Consider the following 25,714-nt stretch of genomic DNA (forward strand, 5'->3'; position numbering starts at 1 on the left):
TACATGGCTACACTCTATACAAATAGTTTCGGAAACGACTTCCTGGCACTTAAATCTATACTCGATGTTAACATATTTCTCGTCTTCAGAAATGTTTTCCTTGCCATTGTCAGTTTACATTTCATAACCTCTCTACTTCGACCATCATCAGTTATTTTGCTTCCCAAATAGCAAAACTCCTTTACTACTTTAAGTGTCTCATTTCCTAATCTAATTCCCTCAGCATCACCCGACTTAATTCGACTACATTCCATTATCCTCGTTTTGCTTTTGTTGATGTTCGTCTTATATCCTCCTTTCAAGACACTGTCCATTCCGTTCAGCTGCTCTTGCAGGTCCTTTGCTGCCTCTGACAGAATTACAATGTCATCGGCGAACCTCAAAGTTTTTATTCCTTCTCCATGAATTTTTATACCTACTCCGAATTTCTCTTTTGTTTCCTTTACTGGTTGCTCAGTATACAGATTGAATAACATCGGGGAGAGGCTACAGCCCACGCTCACTCCCTTCGCAACTACAGCTTCCCTTTCATGCACCTCGACTCTCCTCACTGCCAACTGGTTACTGTACAAATCGTAAATAGCCTTTCGCTCCCTGTATTTTACCCCTGCCACCTTCAGAATTTGAAAGAGAGTATTCCAGTCAACATTCTCAAAAGCTTTCTCTAAGTCTACAAATGCTAGAAACGTAGGTTTGCCTTTCCTTAACCTATTTCCTAACATAAGTCGTAGGGTCAGTATTGCCTCACGTGTTCCGATATTTCTATGGAATCCAAACTAATCTTCCCCGAGGTCGGCTTCTACTAGTTTTTCCATTCGTCTGTAAAGAATTCACGTTAGTATTTTGCAGCTGTGACTTATTAAACTGATAGTTCGGTAATTTTCACATCTGTCAACACCTGCTTTCTTTGGGATTGGAATTATTATATTCTTCTCGAAGTCTGAGGGTATTTCGCCTGTCTCGTACATCTTGCTCACCAGATGCTAGAGTTTTGTCAGGACTGGCTCTCCCAAGGCTGTCAGTAGTTCTAATGGAATGTTGTCTACTCCGGTGCCTTGTTTCGACTCAGGTCTTTGAGTGCTGTGTCAAACTCTTCACGCAGTATCATATCTCCCATTTCATCTTCATCTACATCCTCTTCCATTTCCATAATACTGTCCTCAAGTACATCGACCTTGTGTAGACCCTCTATATACTCCATCCACCTTCCTGCTTTCACTACTTTGCTTAGAACTGGGTTTCCATCTGAGCTCTTGATATTCATACAAGTGGTTCTCTTTTCTCCTAAGGTCTCTTTAATTTTCCTGTAGCAGTATCTATCTTACCCCTAGTGAGATAAGCCTCTACATCCTTACATTTGTCCTCTAGCCATCCCTGCTTAGCCATTTTGCACTTCCTGTCGATCTCATTTTTGAGACGTTTGTATTCCTTTTTGCCTGTTTCATTTACTGCATTTTTATATTTTCTCCTTTCATCAATTAAGATCAATATTTCTTCTGTTACCCAAGGATTTCTGCTAGCCCTAATCTTTTTACCTACTTGATCCTCTCCTGCCTTCACTACTTCATCCCTCAAAGCTACCCATTCTTCTTCTATTGTATTTCTTTCCCCCATACCTGTCGATTGTTCCCTTATGCTCTCCCTGAAACTCTGTACAACCTCTGGTTTAGTCAGTGTATCCAGGTCCCATCTCCTTAAATTCCCACCTTTTTATAGTTTCTTCAGTTTTAATCTACAGTTCATAACCAATAGATTGTGGTCAAAGTCCACATCTGCCCCTGGAAATGTCTTACGATTTAAAACCTTGTTCGTAAATCTCTGTCTTACCATTATATAGTCTATCAGAAACCTGTCGGTATCTCCAGGCTTCTTCCATGTATACAATCTTCTTTTACGATTCTTGAACCAAGTGTTAGCTATGATTAAGTTGTGCTCTGTGCAAAATTCTACCAGGCGGCTCCCTCTTTCATTTCTTACCCCCAATCCATATTCACCTACTACGTTTCCTTCTCTCCCTTTTCCTACTGCCGACCGAGCGAAGTGGCGCAGTGACTAGCACACTGGACTCGCATTCGGGAGGACGACGGTTCATTCCCGCGTCCGGCCATCCTGATTTAGGTTTTCCGTGATTTCCCTAAATCGCTCCAGGCAAATGCCGGGATGGTTCCTTTGAAAGGGCACGGCCGGCTTCCTTCCCTAATCCGTTGAGACCGATGACCTCGCTGTCTGGTCTCCTCCCCCAAACAATCCAATCCAATCCTACTGCCGAATTCCAGTCACCCGTAACTATTAAATTTTCGTCTCCCTTCACTATCTGAATAATTTCTTTTATTTCATCATACATTTCTTCAATCTCTTCGTCATCTGCAGAGCTAGTTGGCACATAAACTTGTACTACTGTTGTAGGTGTGGGGTTCGTATGTATCTTGGCCACAATAATGCGTTCACTATGCTGTTTGTAGTAGCTTACCTGCATTCCTATTTTCCTATTCATTATTAAGCCTACTCCTGCATTACCCCTATTTGATTTTGTGTTTATAACCCTGTAGTCACCTAACCAGAAGTCTTGTTCCTCTTGCCACCGAACGTAGCTAATTCCCACTGTATCTAGCTTTAACCTGCCCATTTCCCTTTTTAAATTTTCGAACCTACCTGCCCGATCAAGGGTTCTGACATTCCACGCTCTGATCCGTAGAACGCCAGTTTTCTTTCTCCTGATAACGACATCTTCTTGAGTAGTCCCCGCCCGGAGGTCCGAACGGGGGACTATTTTACCTCCGGAATATTTTACCCAAGAGGACGCAATCATCATTTAACCATACAGTAAAGCTGCATGCCCTCGGGAAAAATTACGGGTGTAGTTTCCCCTTGCTTTCAGCCGGTGGCAATACCAGCACAGCAAGGCCGTTTTGGTTAGTGTTTCAAGGCCAGATCAGTCAATCATCCAGACTGTTGCCCCTGTAACTACTGAAAAAGCTGCTGCCCCTCTTCAGGAACCACACGTTTGTCTGGCCTCTCAACAGATACCCCTCCGTTGTGGTTGCACCTACGGTACGGCTATCTGTATCGCTGAGGCACGCAAGCCTCCCCAGCAACGGCAAGGTCCATGGTTCATGGGGATGATTATATTTACAAATTATATAAATAAAACTTCCTCGAGAGTCAGCATATCTACTAGAGAAGACCGGACCAAAATCGCGGCAGTAGCTACTGAGATTGGCCTTTACATGCACACAGAAACTATAATTTATGATATGTAATGATACAAATTAATTACATAAACAGAAGAGGAAGTTGATGTAGATGAGATGACACAGCACTGAAAGAGCTAAATCGAAACAAGACCGCGGGAGTAGACTACATTCCCTGAAGCTACTGATAATCTTCGGAGAGCCAGCCATTAACAGACTTCTTTATTTGGTGTGCAAGATGCATGAAACAGGCGATATATCTTCAGACTTCAACAAGAATATAATAATTCTAGTTCTAAAGGAAGCAGTGGCTGACAGGTGAGAATATTACCGAAATATCAGTTTAATAGTAATGGTTGCAAAATACTAACACGAATTCTTTAGACAATGGAAAAACTGCTAGAAACTAAGGTCGAGAAAGAACAGTTTATATCCCGGAGAAATACAGAAACACGCAAACAAATACTGACCCTCGGCTTCTCTTAGAAGATAGGTTCAAGAAAGGCAAACTACGTTAATAGCATTTGTAGACGTAGAGAAAACTTTTAGCAATGATTACTGGAATAATCTCTTTGGAATTTTGAAGGCATTAGAGATAAAATACAGGGAGCAAAAGGATGTTTACAACTTGTACAGAAACCATACATCTGTTGTAAGAGTCGAGGAGCGTGAAAGGCAAGGAGTGGTTGAGAAGAGAGTGAGACAGGCTTATAACCTATCGCCTACAGTATTCAATCTCTACACTGAACAATCAGTACAGAAAACAAAAATCTGGAGGTGGAAAAAAGGTCAGGGAGCAGAAATAGAAACTTTGACATTTGCCCATAACATTGCAATTCTGTCAGAGACAGCGAAGTTCTTGGAAGAGTGATGAACGTAATGGTCAGTGTCTTCAAAGGAGGATATAAGATGAACATCAACAAAAGTAAAACAAGGATGATGGAATGTAGTGAAATTAAGTCAGCTGGTGCTGAGGGAACTAAATTATGAAAATTTTTGGAAATTTGTGGTGAATTTCTATGGGACCAAACTGCTGACGTCATCAGTCCCTAGGCTTAAATACTTACACTAACTTACACTAAAGGTAACACACACACCCACGCCCAGGGGAGGACTCAAAGCTCTGACGGGGGGGCAGCCTCGCGAACCATGGCAAGACGCCTAAGACCATGCGACTACCACGCACGGTGCTAAATTAGATCCCCTCCTCCTTACTCTATGTATTATCTCCTCCGACACCTCTGTGCTCTATGTCCACCTCAAATCCCCCCTTCGTTGTCGCCTCCTCTCCCCTATCTCTTTCCATTTCTCCCTCTCTCGCTGCCCATCTCTGCTCCTTCTCTCTGTGCTCAGCTTGCCCATCCGCACATGTAACCTCTGTTGCACAAGCCAATACTACAACCCTTTGGTTCAGGGCTGTCAGGGTGGTTGGAAAAGCCCCTTTCCAATTGTGTCTTTGCTCCTAAGAGAGCAAGAAGCTTCTAACACCCACTGTTGTGATCATCAAATAACAATCAGTATGTGTATGAAATTTGGCCGAAATCAAGGAAGTGAATCGGGAGGAGATGGTGAACTTATATTTATACATCCTGTTTTACGCACCAATTCGTTATAATTAAAGTGCAGCTACTGACATGGAGGAAGATATACCATTATAATATCGATACATTGAGGCAAGGAAACCCTTGTGTCCGGGTCGAGCGTGAGTTTCACTGTCTTTCTCGGTTTGTTTGTCAGAGGATGTGATGTCAACTTCGATTGGAGGAAACTCAGGAAAAAGTGATGGTATAGATCCACCATTGTACACAAAACGGGCCAGATTGCTGTTACAGAAGCAACGAAAAACGCGTGCACATTTAAAGAAGGCAGAATCCCTAAGATTGGCAAAGTTTTGCAAAGTTCGAAATACAGCGTTTACTTCAATGCGAGATGCTTTTAATAATTTCCACAACGAAACTCTATCTCCTAATCTGGCAGAAAACCCAAAGACTTTCTGGTCATACATAAAGCACACTTGTGGCAAGACGCAATCAACACCTTCACTGCGCGATAACAACGGTGAAGTCACTGATGACAGTGCCACTAAAGCAGAATTATTAAACACGGTTTTCCGAAACTCCTTCACCGAAGAAGACGAAGTAAATATTCCTTAAGTCCAAATAAGAACAACTGCCAAGATGAGAAACATAGAAGTAGATATCCTCGGTATAGCAAAGGAGCTTAAATCACTTAATAAAGGCAAGGCTTCCGGTCCAGACTGTATACCAGTCAGGTTCCTTTCAGAGTATGCTGATACAATAGCTCCATATCTAGCATTTATATACAACCACTCGCTCACAGAGAGATCCGTAGCTAAAGACTGGAAAATTGCTCAGGTCACACCACGACCTCAAATGGCAAGTAGGAGTAATCCGCTGAATTACAGGCCCGTATCACTAACGTCAACTTGCAGTACGGTTTTGGAACATATACTGTGTTCGAACATTATGAAGTACCTCGAAGAAAACGATTTATTTAGATATAGTCGGCATGCATTCAGAAAATATCATTCTTGTGAAAAACAACTAGCTCTTTACACTCATGAAGTAATGATTGCTATCGACAGGGAATGTCAAATTGATTCCATATTTTTAGATTTCCAGATGGCTTTCGACCCCGTTCCTCACAAGCGTCTCCTAATCAAACTGCATGCCTATGGGAGATCGCCTCAGTTGTGCGAATGGATTCGCAATTTCCTTTCAGAAACGTCACAGTTCGTAGTAATAGACGGAAAGTCATCGAGTAAAACAGAAGTAATATGCGACGTTTCCCAATGAAGTGTTATAGGCCCTCTATTGTTCCTGATCTATATTAACGACGTTGGAGAAAATCTCAGTAGCCGTCTTAGATTGTTTGCAAATGATGCTTTCATTAACTGCCTTGTAAAGTCATGAGATGTCCAAAACGAATCGCAAAATGATTTAGATAAGATATCTGTATGGTGCAAAATGTGGCAATTGACTCTGAATAAAGAAAAGTGTGAAGTTAGTCACATGAGTACGAAAAGGAATCCGCTAAATTTCGATTACGCGATAAGTTACAAAAATCTGAAGGCTGTAAACTCAACTAAACACTTAGGGATTACAATTACAAATAACCTAAATTGGAACGATCACATAGATAAAGTTGTGGATAGAGCAAACCAAAGACTGCGATTCACTGGCAGAACACTTAGAACACGTCCGCTAAAGAGACTGCTTACACCATGCTTGTCCATGCTATTCTGGAGTATTACTGTGCGGTGTGGGATACGCATCAAGTGGGACTGGCGGATGACATCGATATAGTTCAAAGAAGGGCAGCTCGTTTTGTACTATCGCGAAATAGGGGAGATAGTGCCACAGACATGATACGTGAATTGGAGTGGCAATCATTAAAACAAAGGCGCTTTTTGTTGCGACGGGATCTTCTCATGACATTTCAATCACCAGTTTCATCCTCCGATTGTGAAAACATTCTGTTGGCACCCACCTACATAGGGGGAAATGATCATCACTATAAAATAAATTAGGGCTCGCACAGAAAAATTAAAATGTTCGTTTTTCCGGCGCGCCCTTCAAGAGTGGAACGGTAGAGAGACAGCTTGAAGATGGTTCATTGAACCCTCTGCCAGACATATTGTGAATAGCCAAGTAATCACGTAGATGTAGAAGTATTTGTGTGAACAGGAACATTCCTGATGGCCGTTGAAGGGAGAATACCTGTTCCGAGCGCGTTAGACGGGCTGCGCTGCGAGCTGAGTAATTGCTATTGAAAATCTTCGTTATTCATTATTGATGTTGCCCTTGGCCTTCCGCATACCCCTCATTTAATAAGAGGGTATAAATGTTGCATTTTCGCGCGATATGAACGCTTAGCCATTGAAGTTTTATTCTGGTTATTCGCGACGGGTGACGATACAATGCGGAACTAGTAGGCCATGTGTTTCGTGAGTTAGGTGTCTTTTGCAACAATACCTATTCTATGTATTAATTATCGATTAAAATCATACTCTGACGTTAATATGATCGCAGAATGGCGGTTAGTTGGTGTTGGCGAGTCCTTTACTTGATTCACAACTTGTTTCACGGCCGACTAGAAATTCAAAACACTATCAAGAAAACGTAGAAACATTTGATTTTTATAAACTTCTTACAATATCTCTACATGCGTTTTCACTGTTACTGTAACCATTATTTGTGTAAAACGTAGTAATCAGTCGAACATGGACTCGCGTTGTGTGCTTCTGCCAATATCCAGGTGGTTATAATTTAAAGTGCATCTTGTCGCGTGCGGTCCAGTTTGGGCTGCCATTATCGTATGGCAGATATTTTAGATATGATAATGCGTTAATGCGGAACCGATTTGTGATGGAAATTTTTTGTTCCAGTTTCGGCCACCAGGTGGAAATCTGGCGCTCTACGCTGTTCGTATGACGGTATGACACCCATGCTGTCATTTGACAAGCTATAGCGTGAATGAACAGTATAGCTATTGAGAACATTGGTACCTGTAAAAGTTCCAGATGGTGCAGCATCTGAAACTGCATGATCCGCAGCAATGTTATGAATTTGCTTTCCGTTTCTGGGACGGAACAAAGTTGATCACATGTGCCTGAGCAATATTCTATGGAATGACGAGTGCAGTGGATACACAGAACTGCCGAAATTGGGGTACAGTTAAGCCACTTGTTGCGCGCGCCGGGCCACTGCGTGTTGGTACTACAGAGATGTGGATTCACAAGCACGTTTATTCTCGGTCCGTTCTTCTTTTTAGACAGTACAACCAGAAGGCCGGTCAGATGTACTGTGACGTCTGCACGTTATCGAGACTTCCTTACATGGCACAGAACGCGATTCTTGCTTTGGAAGAGCACAAGCGTGTTGAAACCAAGCTGGGACAACACCTCATGTCACTCGCCCAGTGAAAGATCTACTTAATGCGACCCTCCACGTACTTGTTATGTCCTGAGGTTTACCCAGATAGGTGGCCTGCAAGATCATCTGATATGAATCCATATGACTTTTGGTTCTGGGAATATCTGATCGCATTTACGAGGGACACGTTCGGTCTCTACTTGATCTGAAGGTTATTACACAGGAAATACGTTTTTTGATTCCATAGAAACTTCCGTGAGCAACTTGATTACGTCGTTTGACGGATGTGACATCTCATCGGCGTCTGTGGTGCTCATATTGAACAAAGCGTGTAAGCAACGGTTAATTATAAAATCAACATTATTATAGTCTCACTTGTCTGTCCTTTTCTGCCTGCATCCATTTCTATAGGTCTACCTTATATTCAAAGCGCCGGATCTACACCGAGTGGACAAATTGGATCAAATTTTTTCCAGTGTGAAACGGTTCCACTTTAGCATATTAGACTACCTACCAAGTTTCATTGCCATACGATAATTACAGCCCAGACTGGACTTCTGTCAGTAGCTGCACTTTAATTATAACGAATTGGTGTGTAAAACAGGATGTATAAATATAAGTTCACCATCTCCTCCAGATTCACTTCCTTGATTTCAGCCAAATTTCATACACATACTGATTGTTATTTGATGATCACAACAGTGGGTGCTAGAAGCTTCTTGCTCTCTTAGGAGCAAACACACGATTGGAAAGGGGCTTTTCCAACCACCCTGACAGCCCTGAACAAAAGGGTTGTAGTATTGGCTTGTGCAACAGAGGTTACATGTGCGGATGGGCAAGCTGAGCACAGAGACAAGGAGCAGAGATGGGCAGCGAGAGAGGGAGAAATGGAAAGAGATAGGGGAGAGGAGGCTACAACGAAGGGGGGATTTGAGGTGGACATAAAGCACAGAGGTGTCGGAGGAGATAATACATAGAGTAAGGAGGAGGGGATGGCCAGACGTTGAAGTGGATAGAGAAAGAGTGGGGAGGAGGAGATGGACATAAAGAGAAGCGGCAGGAAGAGGCGAACACAGAGAGTGGGAAGGAGGATATTGGCAGACAGTAGGAAAGAGAAGATCGAAAGAGAGGGGGCAGAGCGTATTGGCATGAGAAACTGGGATGGAGGAAATTGGCAGACAGAATGCGGTGGAGCTGAACTGAGAGAGACCAGTGGAGGGGATGGTCAGAGGCATAGGAGGAAGAGATAGTAAGAGACGTGTAAAAACATCAGGAGGAGGAGTAAGTCAACAGACATAGGGGAAGGAGGAGATGTACACAGAGACCAGGGAGGAGGAGATGAACAAAAAGGAATGAGTTGGTCATAGTAAGGGGGAGGATGAGATGGAGATAGGATTGCTGGACATAGAGAAATGGGAAGTAGGGGGAGAAATGACGTGTACAACATGCGTGTCGAATGTGTACGTGGATGAAGATGCGGCGAAAAAGCTAGGTGAACATTAATAAAACCGAAAATTGGTAGGGACGGATTCCTGACTGGAAACGGGGTGATGGAGAAGGTCCTTTAAACCTGTGTCCGGAAATGCAACGTTGCCATTGTAGATGGCGCTGATGAATAAAAGTTCCTCTGACTACATGCTGTGTGTTTCTTGCGTGTTGCAGCTTATGTGACTGACGCAATGTACTGTGAGCAGCAGAATGGCCAGGTAATCACGTCGGGAATAAGCCTAGATGATGTTTGTGTATGGCCAGACAGACGGAAACTGTCGATATGCAGCACGGCTGTACCAAAACAAGTACCCTCACAGAACCCAACCACATCACACAATATTTCAAGTGCTGTTTGGGGCTTTGTGTAAGCACAGGTCCTTTCAGACAGACGAACGTATAGACAGGCAGTGCACTGTCCATACAGTAGGTTTGGAGGACAGAGTTCCACAGGATATTGAGATGAACCCGAGTACAAAGTCTCGCCAAGGGTCCCACCAACATGGTAAAAACCAGAGTTCGACTATGTGTACCCTGCATAACAACCGCTACTATCCCTTCCACATGCAATGAGTGTAAGGATTATGAGCAGCGGATTTCCCTCTACGGAAAGAATTTTGTGGATGGTTTTTGCACCAGACCAGAACTGGTCTGCATAATCGTCACCTCTAAGCTGCAGACAGTTCTCGGGAAATGGCTGAGGCGTCTCATCAGTATCGGTTCAGCATTAACGTATGGGCAGGGATTCTTGGCAACAACATACTTGGACCGGTTATTATACCAAAACGCCTCGATGGAGGAGCGTACCTGAACTTCCCGCGGAATGTTTCGGCACGACGGAGCACCACCCCACTTCCACAATACAGTTCGCCCACACATCAGCACCATCTTCCCCAGACTTTGGTTAGGACGCGGAGGTCCTTAGCATGGCCTGCTAAATCACTGGACTTCAGCATCTGAATTTCTACCTCTGGGAGCAAGTGAAAAGCTTTGTGTATGCTAAGCCAGTTTCTTATGCGATGACCCTTCAACACATGCTCATAATATTTTTTTTTTAACCTGGCTGCACGTACAGAGTCCGTGAATAGTTACAATTGAAAAAAAACCGCCCTCGATCACTATTTTTAAAGAATTAACCGGGTTTCAACACTGATCACTGCTAGGAATGTCTTCCACAGAATATAAATCAAAGAATGGTCTATAACATGGTCACAGAATTATGACTAAAAACGTATGATACAGAGTAGAAGTACAGACGTATAAAATAATAAATGACATATAAGTACTGCCAGTCTTTCACGATGATTCTGTACTTATACTATGTATCACACGTTTACAGTCATAATTCTGTGACCAAGTTATAGACCATTATTTGATTTAAATTCTGAGGAAGACACTCCTAGCAGTGTTGAAACCCGGTTAATTCGTTGAAAATAGTGACCGAGATCTGTTTTCTTTTAGTTGTGTTCATAATAACTGTGACGCTATTTGGAGAGAGGCCGGAACATGCGAAACAGTGCAGCAATCCATGATGCGACGTGTGAATGCATGCATTACATTCTACGGAGGCCAGTTTGAACATCTGTTGTGGTGTAGATGCTTACGCAGCTCTGGACTGTGTTCTGGATTATCTGTTGCCGCGCACGCTATTGGGATAGTTACCATTTCCAGACACATGTTCGTAAGACCCTTTTTCTTTCTTTTCCAGTCAGGAATCCGTCCTTGCAGTTTATCGGTTTTATCGGTATTTACCCTATATATGCGAGGTCATTCAGTAATTAAAGAGACAACTTGGTCTGGAGGAAAGAAGCTTTCATTTTTACAAAATAATACTTTTTCTACTTTTCAGCATACTCCCCTTGAACATTTATGCATTTGTTCCAACGGGTTACTAGCTTTTTTTATTCCGGCTGCGAAGACCTCTTTATCTTGATGTTTGGACCAATTTCCCACAAACTTTTTCACGTCCTCGTTGTCCTAGAACCTCTTCCCACATAATGCCTCCTTCAGTGCACCAAACAAATGGAAATCACTAGGTGCTAAATCAGGACGGTATGGGGAATGGGGCAGTACTTCCCAGCCCAATTTGTCGATGGTTTCACGGGTTAGTTGAGCAATATAAGAACGTGCTGTGTCTTGCTGGAGAATCACACCTCTCCTCGCAGATCCACGACGTCTCTCTCTCATGGCTGGCTTCACTTCGTTTAAAAGCAAATCTGAGTAGTAATGGCTGTTCATTGTACGCTGCTCTTCGAGATAATCACAAAGAACTGAACCTTCAGCATCCCAAAACACCGTCAACATGACTTTTCCTGTTGATGCTTAGGTTTTGAATTTTTTCTTGACAGGTGAGTTGGTGTGCCTCTACTCCATGCTTTGTCTTTTTAATTTTGGCTCATAACAGTGAACCCAAGTTTCATCACAAGTTAAAATTTGGTTGAGGAAGTACTCACCTTCTCTTTCGTAACGTTCCTTTACTTTTGTGCACACTCTCAACTTTTTTCCTCCTTGTAGCCGCGTCAACTCCATTGGGACCCACCTTGCTCATGTTTTGCCGTACTTCAGCTTGTTACAGATAATGTTATGAACTGTACCAGTACTAACTTGAACCTTATCAACTATCATTTCCACAGTCCCACGACGTTCGGCACGAAACTGCAACTGGTCGGCCAGAACGGTTTCGTGAGTCACTGAGTCGCGACTATTTTTAACTGCTATACATTCGACTGTATATATTCACTCGTTTCTCGCCTTTAGCAAGTAAAAAACGAATAACAGAACGTTGTTCAACTAATGTGGATGTTTCAAGCGGACTCGTCATCTCGAAATGTATTTTTGAGGTTATAAACAGAACAGTGTTGATACATGAGCAGATCAGGGCTCATCCTAGTGAATATATATATCAATACGACGATACGACCATCATGGTCAAACATTATCATTTTAATTAGTCTTACTGAAAGGTGTGTGTGTAAATTTTCGTAGGAATTTTTCGAGTTTTCGATGTGTGGAAACGTGCTCGTAAGGTTTGAAGTCGTCAGACATGCGCGTGTAGCCTCGGCAGAGTAGCTGTGCTGCACGGAGGTGAGTTACGGGTGATATTTGGTCTGTCAAGATGTACTCCACATTTATCTATTAATCGAGAAGGGAGAAAAGGAGACAGATTGTTGAAGTTTGGTGTTAGATGTGAACAGTCGAGTTTTGGTTTAGTAGTAGTAAGCAGCAACCAACGGAGGCTTTTGGGAATTATAGCCTAGATGAATGGGAAATTTATTGTGGAGGGAAATAGAATTGATTTTTACATTGGTACGATTATCCTCTTTGTGAAGAATGGATTGCAGGTAGTGATTAAGCCTGCTTTATCTGCAGCAGCGGTTTCATAATGTAGCATTCTCGTCTGACACCAAGGTTAGGAATCGTTTTGCTTTTCATTTATTTGTTAGGATTTATCGATAGTTGTGAGAGAAATGAATTTAAGAATTAGATTTTGGAATTTTCTTTAAGGAAATATTATAGATATGAAGTTCAGTTTTTGTAGTTCTAGGATTAAATTTAGTTGGCTTCAGAGAGAATTAACTGTTATTAAAGTTCTATTAAATGTTACTAAGTCAAATGATATGAGATTGATGTTGAGTTCATGTAACACAGAGTCATTACTTACAATCCGAGAGTCAACTAATTTTCGATTTATTTAAAACCATTGTCAAAAATTATGAATCAAGAATTACAGCAAAGTGCTTTTGCGTATCTCAGTAGTTAGATTTTGTAGCTCTATAACCGAGACGCGCTGTAGCTACGAAAGCTGTTTGCATGACGTTATCCAGTGCGACTCAGGTAAGCCAAATAGTGTAGAGCACTGGTTCTATGTTTAAATAACTTTCACTGAGACCGACTTAAGTTTCAAAATAATCAATTTTTCATCAAATTTAGAAGTCAGCTTTTGTGATGACAGTAAGTTTCAGGCAGTTAGATTTTTGTTTGCGTTCTCGGATTATTTTGCGTTAAGGAAGCTATTATCAGTTCATAACATTAAAGACTGGGAGCCCCAAATTTTGCATCTTACAGACAATTTGACATGAAAACACAATCAACATTAAAAAGCCACTTTCACTAAAATAAATTCAAACTGGTGCATTGCGGCATACTGTTGCGAGGGCACACCGACTTCCAGATCCTTGAACATGGCACACTCACCAGTCAAAGTTATTGTGCACAGTAGTCCTTCCTCAGTGCGTCGTTTCAGTGCTGCATTCCACCCTGACTTCACTTCCATGGATGACTGGGTGACAACGCGCGACCGCACCGAACTGCGCTGGTGGAGTAGCTCTTGTAACTAGAGGATGTTCGCCAAACGGTCTGGCCTTCCACTTTCCCCAACTTAACTCCGATCGAGCAGTTGTGGGATTTGTTGTGTAGACGTAGAGCAGCACGTCCACATGCAGCAGAACGACCATCCAGCAGTTAACCGCGCTGACGAAGGAATGGAACGCCCTACGACAGGAACTCCCTACCAACATCGTGGTCAGCATGGGAGCACGTTGCAGAGCGCGCGTGCCCGTCTGTGCAGATCAAACACCACACTAAGAACCATTTTACACCTTGCACAACGTCCAGGGGACCATCAGAAGTCGAGGTGAATTCAGTGTAATTATTGTCCTTGAATAATCAACACGCTTTTGTTCGTCTCATTGCGCATTTCTTTCGATTACCTTCTGTACTACACTATAGCAGTTATTTCTATGTAAGGTCCACGTTTCGTCGAGCTATTACTTGGCAGGGACACATCACTGAAACGTTACTTTCGTCCTTAAGTTTTGCACCAGTGAATCTGAGGCATGTATAGCTCGCCATGAAGCCACACGCTTAAAAGGTATCGACTATGTATAGTGATTGCTCAGCTTTCCTACTTCCAGTATTCCATTTCTTCCGACTATTCTTAACTTTTGAACGCTGTTGTATTATTTATTCCCATCTCATAGTTCTATATTGGCCTCCGCTTCGCATTAAAATGATTCGATTCACAAATGAGAGCAAATATATGAAGAACGTAAAATAAATGTAAATGTCGTGTGACTAGGGCCTCCCTTCGGGTGGACCGTTTGCCGGGTGGAATTCTTTCAATTTGACGCCTCTTTGGCGACTTGCGCGTCGATGGGGATGAAATGATGATGATTAGGACAACACAACATCCAGTCCCTGAGCGGAGAAAGTCTCCGACCCAGCCGGGAATCGGATCCGAGCACTTAGGATTGAAATTCTTTCGCGCTGACCACTCAGCTACCGGGGGTGGATAGGAAGAACTTAGATGCACGACAACGTTTGTACCTCAATAGAATATATGCCGTCATTAACGCAGCACTGGGAACATATACTATGTCGTTGCCTTACTTTAGAGAGAGGTTTACTCAAAGTTTACCACCAGATCTTCGGTTGTGTTGGTATTTCTTTATCTCTGCGTCATTCTCTCCCTTCTTCTGGAGACAGGACGCTTACTGTGGTTCATCATCCGTCGGAGGCAATCTTATTCTTTCTTCCTTTTTTGAGTCATCAGTGTTCTGACTGGTTTGACGAGGCCCGTCAGGAAATCCTCTCCAGTGCCAACCTCTTCATCTCTGAGCAGCGCTTGCAACCTAAGTCCTCACTTACTACATGTATTCAAATCTGTGTCTTCCCCTACAGTTTCTACCGTCTATAGCTCCCTCTGGCAACATGGAAGTTACTCCCTGACATCTTAAGAGGTGCCCTATCACTCAGTCCCTTCTTATTGTCAGTGTTTTCCACACATTACTTTCTTCGACGATTCTGCAGATAAATTCCTCATTCCTTACCTCACCAGTCCATCTAATTTCCTACAATCTTTTGTAAGATCTCTTCTCAAATGCTTCTGTTCTCTTCCGTTCTGATTTTCCACAGACCATGTTATGTTAGCATAAAATGCTATGCTCCAAACGTACATTCTCAGAAATTTATTGACGGCCGCTGTGATCGAGCGGTTCTACACGCTTCAGTCCGGAACCGCGCGCCTGCTACGGTCGCAGGTTCGTATCCTGCCTTGGGCATGGATGTGTGTGATGTCCTTAGGTTAGTTAGGTTTAACTAGTTCTAAGTTCTAGGGGACTAATGACCTCAGAAGTTGAGTCCCATAGTGCTCAGAGCCATTTGAACCATTTTTGAGGACTATGTTTGACGTTTATTAGCCAGGAATGTCTTTTTTGCCAGTGCTTGTCTGCTTTTTGTATTCTCCTCGCTTCGTCCGCCATGGGTTATTTTGCACCCTAGGTAGCAGACTTCCTTGACTTCGTCTACTTCGTGATCCCCAAGTTCTGATGTTAAATTTCTCGTTGTTCTCTTTTCTGCTATTTCTCATTACTTTCGTCTTTCTTTGATTTATTCTCGATTCCGGCTCTGTTTCCATTAGACTATTCATTCCATTTAACAGATTCTGTAATTCTTCACTTTCATCGAGGATAGCAATGTCATCAGCAAATCTTGTCATTTATATTCTTTCACCCTGAATTTTAACCCCTGGATTTGAGTCTTTCTTTTATTTCCGTCATTGTTTCTTCAATGTAAGATTGAACAATTAGGGACGAAACACTACGTCCCTGTCTTACTACCTTTTTAATCCGAGCACTTAAATATTATTATTTTCCTTTTCTTTTCTGAATTTCTTCTCCTGTAACATAAACAAATTTAGTCTGTCTTCTTCCTCTACTTTCCATCTTAATTTTCTGTGTGTGTGCTTTTTCTTTTTTTTTTTTTTCTTTTTACAATCAGAAAGATCGCAGTCCTTATCTAAGTTATCTATCAAGTAATTAACTGCATAAAAATTCCGTAATTTTTATAACAAACAATACTGAGCTATTACTAAAGAAACATCATTCACTTCAAATAATGAAGAACCATGAAAAATTTTGAATTTATCACTAGACCTCAAAATGTATTTCGGGATTTTTTTAGTACTAAAAACTAATGACGCACTAAACATATTTCTTTCCATACATTCTTTTTCTATTAATAGTGAATCTAATTTTTAAGAGAACTCCAACGAATTCGTATGTCTTTCGTCGGACAGAGATCAAGTACGTGTTGTGTTCAAAGATTCTGTTCCATGGTTTTTCATTAGTATGTTCTTTGACAAAAAAACTGGAATTAAAGGAGTTAAGTTCAAGTATATGCCTGAATTCAATCAGTGGGAATGCTTCAGTCACTTTTATTGCCAGTATTTATTTGGTCTGTCGCGTTTCACCAGCCCTGTGCCATCTTCTCATATCTGAATGTCATTATTACATTATGTAGTGTTTTACATCTACTCCTTTCACTTACTGGCGTAAATAATTTGCTTCACCCAATAATTTTCTGTCTTAAATAATGTAATGAATGCAGCTAGATATATCAATGTACTATCAAATGGCTCTGAGCACTAAGGGACTTAACTTCTGTGGTCATCAGTCCCCTATAACTTAGAACTACTTAAACCTAACTAACCTAAGGACATCACACACATCCATGCCCGAGGCAGGATTCGAACCTGCGACCGTAGCAGTCGCGCGGTTCCGGACTGAGCGCCTTAACCGCGAGACAACCGCGGCCGGCAATGTACTATCACTACATGTAGGAACTGATGCAGAAATTGTATGATAACTTTTAAATTCCACAACATAGTTGCTGGCCGCAATCACTCACACAGTAATATATATAAAAAACTGGCTTTACAATTAGGTTCCCAGTTAACGATAAAACGGAAAGTTATAAATTTTATTCACATGGCATTACATGAAACAAATAACTTTCTGCCTGTCGTTGCGTATTCGTTCTGGTACACGTGCAGGAAGGTGTGACATTATTAAGCCTGAATGCTTCCAGATTGTAGATAGTAAAATGTTCCCCTTTCACGCTTTCGACGCTTCCTGCGCACGGCAGCGCTTCCTGCGTTCGCAACATCCTGCTCAAAGTTTATGACTGCTGGCAAAACCAAAATGTAGCTACAAAAACATTCCTTGACACCTGTTCTGTGAATAAATTTGGAGCCGGCCGGGGTGGCCGAGCGGTTCTAGGTGCTACAGGCTGGAACTTCACGACCGCTACGGTCGCAGGTTCGAATCCTGCCTCGGGCATGGATGTGTGTGATGTCCTTAGGTTAGTTAAGTTTAAGTAGTTCCAAGTTCTAGGGAACTGATGACCTCAGAAATTAAGTCCCACAGAGCTCAGAGCCATTTGAACCAGCCACTAAATTTGGGAAGCAAAAAGTTACACGCTGTTGAGAACGTCGGCAGTAAAGAGCTTAAATTCTGAAACACTAGTATTCTTCACTAGCATCTTCATTTACTAATAGGTTTCATCTCGAAAGAGTCTAACTCACCCGACGTATAGATCTAGAAGTCGCCCGTGTCTATTACTCTACGATACTTCGCGAAACTAGCTATAATTAAGGCATTACAAGGGCTAATATAAAACAAATTAATATGCAGGTCTACCGGACTCCTTATATATAATATTGATGTGCCAAAGAAACTGGTATAGGCATACGTATTGTAATACAGAGGCATGTAAACAGGCAAATGCGGGTCTGAGGTCGGCAACGTCTATATAAGACAACGAGTGTCTGGCGCAGTTGTTAGATCGGTTATTGCTGCTACAATGGGAAGTTATCAAGATTTAAGTGAGTATGAACTTGCGTTATAATCGGCTCACGAGCGATGGGACACAGCATCTTCGAGGTAGCGATGAAGTTTGGATTGTCCCGTACGAGAATTTCACGAGTGTACCGTGAATATCAGGAATCCGGCGAAACATCGAATCTCCGACATCGCTGCATCCAGAAAACGATCCTGTAAGAACGGGACCAACGACGACTGAAGCGAATCGTTTCAAAGTGACATGAGTGTAGCCCTTCCGAAAACTGCAGCAGATTTCAGTGCTGGGGCATTAACAAGTGTCAACGTGCGAACCATTGTACGAAACATCATCGATAAACGTTTTCGGAGCCGAACACCCACTCGTATACACTTGAAGACTGCACGACACAAACTTTACCCCCTCGCCTGGGCCCGTCAACACAGACATTGGACTGTTGATGACTGGAAACGTGTTGCCTGGTTGGACAAGTCTCGTTTCAAATTGTATCGAGCGGATGGACGTGTACGGGTATGGAGACAACCTCATGAATCCATGGACCCTGCATGTCAGCAGCGGACTGTTGAAGCTGGTGGAGGCTCTGTAATGGTGTGGGCGTGTGTGGTTAGAGTGATATGGGACCCCTGATACGTCTAGACGACTCTGACAGGGGACACGTACGTAAGCACTGTGTCTGATCACCTGCATCCATTCATATCCATTGTGCATTCTGACGGATTTGGGCAGTTCCAGCAGGGCAATGCGACACCCTACGCCTCTAAAATTGCTACCGAGTGACTCCCGGAACGCTCCTCTGAGTTTAAACACTTCCAATGGCCGCCAAACTCTCCAAACATGAACATTACTGAGCATATCTGGGATGCTTTGCAACGTGCTGTTCAGAAGTGATCTTCACCCTCTCGTACTGTTACTGATTTGTGGAGAGCCCTGCAGGACTCATGGCGCCAGTTCGATCCTTCGCTCCAGCACTACTTCAGACATTAGACGAGTCCATGCCACATCGTGATGCGGCACTCCTGCGTGCTCGCGGAGCCCCTACACGATATTAGGTAGGTGTTCCAGGTTCTTTGGCTCTTGTGTGTGTGTGTGTGTGTGTGTGTGTGTGTGTGTGTGTGTGTGTGTGGTGTGTGTGTGTGTATTGCTTCTTGTGTTTTCTTCATGATTAGAAAGTTTTTAATTGTCAAGAGGAAACAGTCTTAACTAACGTGTAATTTCAAATAATACTGTTTTTATTTGACTACTTCCATCGGAAAAGGCAAGTTCAGGAAAGCAAAAACAACTTAATTATGAACCCCGAAAGCTATTATTGAGATGAATTATAATTTCCTATTCCACTTCGAACATTGTTTTATTTCGATACAAACATACTTAATTTCAACTGGGTGTCTTAGACACAAGCTATTATTGATCAGTACCTTCTTGAAATGAACAATTAACGTGGGAACGACTAGATGTTAATAAGTATCTTTAAAATTTATTTTTTGTATGAGGTATGTCACTTATGTTTTGATTTAAAATCACGTCGTATTACGCTGAAGAGCGAAGTATTAGCATTTCACGGAATTGTGCACAGTCCTGCACGCTACTAGAGTAAACTATGTTCAGCGTATCTGTTTCAGGTCGTATTGGGCGGGGGTCGTGCAATGTTCCGACCGAACACAGCAGAAGACGAAGATGGTGTTGGTTGCGGCAGCCGCCTCGACGGACGAAATTTGATCGAGGAGTGGAACGCAGACAAGTACGTTCGCGGTGTGTCCAGCCGCTACATCTGGAGCCGAGGACAGCTGCTACAGAAAGAAACCTTCGAGAAGGACTACATACTCGGTATACAAAATATTCCTATAAAACTGCTTTCTTTCTATTTTTTATAAGATTTATCATATGATGTATTTTGTTTGACTTTAAACGAACTTCTACTTCTCGTACATGAATTACATACGCTTTCAGAATGAGTGGTCAGCGTATAGTCGCGGAGTAAAACGCTACACGGTTTCAACTCCAAACTAACAATACGTATCTGAAGAATATTTGAATCAGAGACATATTTCCAGTAGTGTGTGTCATCCCCTTTCATTCTGACGGTGGCGACTCCTCGAGGCATGGACTCCACAGGACACCGAAGGTATTGGGAGACATATTAAACTGTGGCCCAAAACTCTGAGATTGGCCTAAGTTAGTTCAAGGAATGGAGTCGTCCGACTCGATGATGACTCTAAAGTTCTCATCAAGGCTGAGGTTAGTTGATATGGAGGCTTACAGAAAACCAGTTACGTCCTTCTGTTTCTGAAACCATTCTGACGCAATTATGGAGCGGCTGATAATGAATTATTTTGAAAATTATTGTATATTAGGGTTGCTGATGATAGACAGAAGTTAATGTATTCCATGTAAACAATTCTCGTCGAGAAACTGACCCAGTGAGATTCATTCTGCTTGTTGGAAAACGAGCTATGTTCATTGTCAAGGGATGGCAGACATTTGGGTACGGGATCTATTAATCGCTGGCAGTTCAAACGCATGGAGAATAATAGTACTTCGCAGGGAAATATCAGCAAGAGATGGGAAGGAACAGCATGTGCATTCACTGTATTTGCCTGGAGCTCATTCAACATCTTGAGGAGGATATTACGGCAGCCATTACAAGAACATGGTGTAACCAACTGCAAACTGAGGGGCACATCGGACAAACCATGCCTGTCGTGTGGTATATGGGAAGGTGTTTTTGTTGAGTGACTGTAGGATGATACAAGCTGATTTAGACAAAATTAGTAGGTGGCGTGATGAATGCTTTAAATACCGGAAAACGTGAGTTAATGGAAATGAATGGCGAAAACAATCCCATCTTGAATAAGACTATATAAAGGTTCCTTGACAAGCCAGGCTACGACTTCATAGATTTCCGCCATATGGTTGAGAACTATAAGGTCCCCTAAATTGGTCACGCATGAACTAATGGGGTGTAAACTACACATTACAAGCTACTATCTATTTACCTGAATGTGGGGGAAGGGGCGAGGATACACAAGTATTTTGTAGATAAGGCCACTCGCTATGCAGTCCAGTTAAGGATAGTTATAGGAGACCCGAAAGATCCAAAGACAAGCTTCCCAAAGGTGAGAGTTTTAAAATCCTGACGGTTAACTCCTGAAGAATTCGCAACAAACTGCCTGAGTCTGAAGAGCGCCTACAAAGCGGCGAAGTTCTCAAAAAACTACTTACAGAAAGCTGGTTAAATCCTGAAGTTGCCAGTACTGAAATTTTAGAGGAAAATTTAAGAATATGCCAAAAGGATAGGCTAACATAAACTGAGGTGGTGCGCACGTAGCAGTAGACAAATTCAAATCCACGGAGACAGGACCTGAAGCTGCGTGCAAAATCATTTGGGCAAGACACAGTATCAGTGGTGGGAATTAAGTCAAAATTGTTGTCTTCCACCGACCACCAGATTCGATTCCTGATGTAACCGAAAACCTTAGAGAAACTCTGAGTTCATTTACACAGAAGTTCGGCAAACGTACTGTAAACAACGTAGATGAACGTAAATATCTTCAACATTTCGCGGCCCTGTCAGCAACTGCGTAAATATTAATTATAATAATTAACAGCCTCAGTTTCAGTACAGCACTCGTGGCCGACGCATCGCGGTCGCGAAGTGGGGCCGAGGCAGTTCCAGATAAGACGATAATTTATGGATTTGTAGTTTTAGCTTGACGATGTCCGCTATGGACAAACGGTAGTTACTGTTATTCTGAAGAAGGTTGGGTTATCCCGACTGAAACCTAGGTAAATTCTAGGCAAAGGGTGCAACTGAGGCGGTTAATTATTAAAATTAAAATTAGTAGATGACTGTAATCATTTAATAATATTGGGATAGTTACAATTTTGTTAGTGGTGGGCCTGACACGGCACACTGTGGAGTATTACTAATAGCTTTCTCTGAAATCCATCTAGAACATATGGCTTCGAAACCCACTCATGATGGAAATATATTATATCTAAAGGTAACAGGTAAACCTGACCTCTTTCAGAATTTCTACATCGAAACTGATATCTGTGATACTGAGTCACTTGTAGTAACAGTGATTACCATAATACAAAGGGCAACTGAAACAAGTAGAAAGATTTACGTGTTCAGTAACCTAGACAAAGAATCAATAGTGTCAAAAATCAAGGAGGAACTTGAAACTAAAAGAACGGTTTACCATACTCTGGATAGATATGTACCCAGCAGAAAAGATCGTGATGGGTGGGACCATCCATCTTAGACTTGGGGGGTCGTAGTTGAATGTCGTCTCATACCTTTAATTAACACTCACCACGAATTTTCGTTTGATGCCGCTTGTCGTAATAGCAAGAGGCGGTCGGTTCGTAGATCACTCACCTCTGACGCCGCTTCGATCTCTTCCATAAATCTGCTACATCGGTGTGCAAAACTTAACGACGAAAGTAACTTTCATATGAGGTGTGGCTGCAAAGTAATATACACGATGAAACTTGGACCATACGTAGGAAGAGATGCTACTGCGTAGTACAGTACGTAACTGAAGTAAATACGCAAGGAGGTGATCAAAAATGACACTTTTGTTCTAACACAATAATAAAGCTCAAGCCACCGCTATCCATGATGATCCTTGGACATTACAAAACGCCGAACATTGTCCTTAATAGGGTGTGTAATCACCACAGACGACAATGCATGATCTACAACGTGTTCGCATTCTGGCCATAACCTTGGTAAAGAGTTCCATTGTTGCACCAGCACGGTTGACAATTGATGGATGGTCGTTGAAGCACATGGGGAATGAGTACTGTGTCAAAATACCGTTGACCGGTGAATGTAGCGTGCCCAATGATCGAGAGTTCAGTACATCCATGCAGTATTATGCATGCTCACACCATAACAACCTCCACCTGCACCACCACAACTATCATGTTCGACGATGTTGGTGGATGCATTATTTGTTCCCTACTCCCACCATACGAGTTTACGTTCAGCACTGGTGTTGAATGCACCGCCAATGGAACTTACCAACCTCGTTTCCAGTATGGGAGCACGTTGCAGAGCATGTACTGCCAACCGCGATGATCAGAATCGCAATTAAGAATCATGTCATGGCTTCTGCAGTGTCCAGCGAGCTAAATCGCGCTATTTTACTAGGCAGTGACACATTGTGTTGCACACTACTGCCCGCACCTCGTGGTCGTGCGGTAGCGTTCTCGCTTCCCACGCCCGGGTTCCCGGGTTCGATTCCCGGCGGGGTCAGGGATTTTCTCTGCCTCGTGATGGCTGGGTGTTGTGTGCTGTCCTTAGGTTAGTTAGGTTTAAGTAGTTCTAAGTTCTAGGGGACTGATGACCATAGATGTTAAGTCCCATAGTGCTCAGAGCCATTTGAACCATTTTTTTTTGCACACTACTGTAAATAGCAGTTGACAATCAATTAAGCAACACTTTAGGATGCAAGACATTTATCTGCTGATGTCGAAAGGCAAAATGACTATATCCTTTCACAATGACCTGATGTGACGTGATGTCACATCAGTTTGGCAGGTCCACAAAAGAAGTTTTTCACTACTGACCCACACAATATACAAACTTCAAAGAAAGTATTGCATCACATCGACTCCTGGAGTTCCGGAACCTGTACGGAAAATTGGAATAGAAATCCACATTAGCGTCATTTACGCCCTTTTTATTGCTCATGAAAGCCACACATTGCATGTTGTACCATGATAAATCGAAACCTTCAGAGGTGGTGGTCCAGACTGCTGCACACACCGGTACCTCTAATAGCCAACAGCACTTCCTCTTGCATTGATGTATGCCTGTATTCGTCGTAGCATACTATCCACAAGTTCATGAAGGCACTGTTGGTCCAGACTGTCCCACTCCTCAACGGCTACTCGGCGTGGATCCTTCAGAGTGGTTGGTGGCTCACGTCGTACATAAACAGCCCTTTTCAATCTATCCCAGGCATGTTCTATGGGGTTCATGTGTACAGAATGTGCTGGCAACTCTAGTCGAGCGATGTCGTTATCCTGAAGGAAGCCATTCACAAGATGTGCACGAGGGGGGCGCGAATAGCCGTTCATGAAGAAGAATGCCTCGCCAATATGCTGCCGATATGGTTGCACTATCGGTTGGACGATGGCATTCACGTATCGTACAGACGTTTCGGCGCCTTCCATGACCACCAGCGGTATACGTCGGCCTCACGTACTGTCACCCCAAAAGAGCAGGGAACCTCTACCTTGCTGCACTCGCTGGACAATGTTCTAAGGCTTTCAGCCTGACAGGGTAGCCTCCAAACACGTCTCCAGCGGTTGTCTGGTTGAAGGGATATGAGATACTCATCGGTGAAGAGAACGTGATGCCAATCCTGTGCGGTCCATTCGGCACGTTGTTGGGTCAATCACTACCGCGCTGCATGGGGTCGTGGTTACAAAGATGGACCTCGCCATGGACGTCGGGAGTCGGGAGTGAAGTTGCGCATCATACTGTGAGTCGTAACACAATGTCCTGTGGCTGCACGAAAAGCATTGTTCAACATGGTGGCGTGCTGTCAGGGTTCCTCCGAGCCATAATCCGTAGTTAGCGGTCATCCACTGCAGTAGCAGGCCTTGGGCGGCCTGAGCGAGGCATGTCATTGACAGTACCCGTTTCTCTGTATCTCCTCCATGTCCGAACAATATCGCTTTGGTTCACTCGAGCTGGCCGGAGTGGCCGTGCGGGTTTAGGCGCTACACTCTGGAACCGCGCGACCGCTACGGTCGTAGGTTCGAATCCTGCCTCGGGCATGGGTGTGTGTGATGTCCTTAGGTTAGTTAGGTTTATGTAGTTCTAAGTTCTAGGGGATTGATGACCTCAGATGTTAAGTCCCATAGCAGTGCTCAGAGCCATTTGAACCATTTTTCACTCGAGACGCCTGGACACTTCTCCTCTTAAGAGCCCTTCCTGGCACAAAGCAATAATGCGGACGCGAAAGAACAGAGATATTGACCGTCTAGGCATGGGTGAACTACAAACAACACGATCCGTATACTCCCATCCTGTTGGAATGACTTGAACTGATCGGCTGTCGGAGCCCCTTCGTCTAATAGGCGCTGCTCATGCATGATTGTTTACATCTTTGGGAGGGTTTAGTGACATCTCTAAACAGTCAAAAGGACTGTGTCTGTGATACAATATCAACAGTCAACGTCTTTCTTCAGGAGTCCTAGGAACCAGGGTGATGCAGAACTTTTTTTCATATGTGTATATTTATGAACATTCATCTGCCCACTTTCTAGATGCGCGACCGCTCCGGAGGCGTCCACACCGTATCACCGCAGGATGTGATCTTCCCTTTTGTGTTTCTTCGGGGTGGCAGGCGGTCCTTTGCCGCTGGTAACCAGGAATCACGCTTCCTTAAAAAGTGATGGAGTGTGCTTGTTCCCGGAGCCTCGAACGCGCCCATGAGAGATAAGAATATGTGATGTGACCCTGTATGCCCTGTCAATTGTCTC

The 25,714-nt window shown here is 43.1% G+C and overlaps 1 protein-coding gene across 1 annotated transcript in view; it reads left to right on the forward strand.

The window, feature by feature from the left end:
- Positions 1–25,714, forward strand: part of LOC126474471 (membrane-bound alkaline phosphatase-like) — a 151,972-nt gene that overhangs the window by 78,805 nt on the left and 47,453 nt on the right. The window contains exon 4 of the mRNA XM_050101944.1: positions 19,831–20,035. Within this exon, the coding sequence (XP_049957901.1) occupies positions 19,831–20,035 (205 nt within the window). The remainder of the gene's footprint in view (positions 1–19,830; positions 20,036–25,714) is intronic.

The sequence above is a fragment of the Schistocerca serialis genome, chromosome 4 (genome assembly GCF_023864345.2).
Source record: "Schistocerca serialis cubense isolate TAMUIC-IGC-003099 chromosome 4, iqSchSeri2.2, whole genome shotgun sequence".
Classification (NCBI taxonomy): domain Eukaryota; kingdom Metazoa; phylum Arthropoda; class Insecta; order Orthoptera; family Acrididae; genus Schistocerca; species Schistocerca serialis.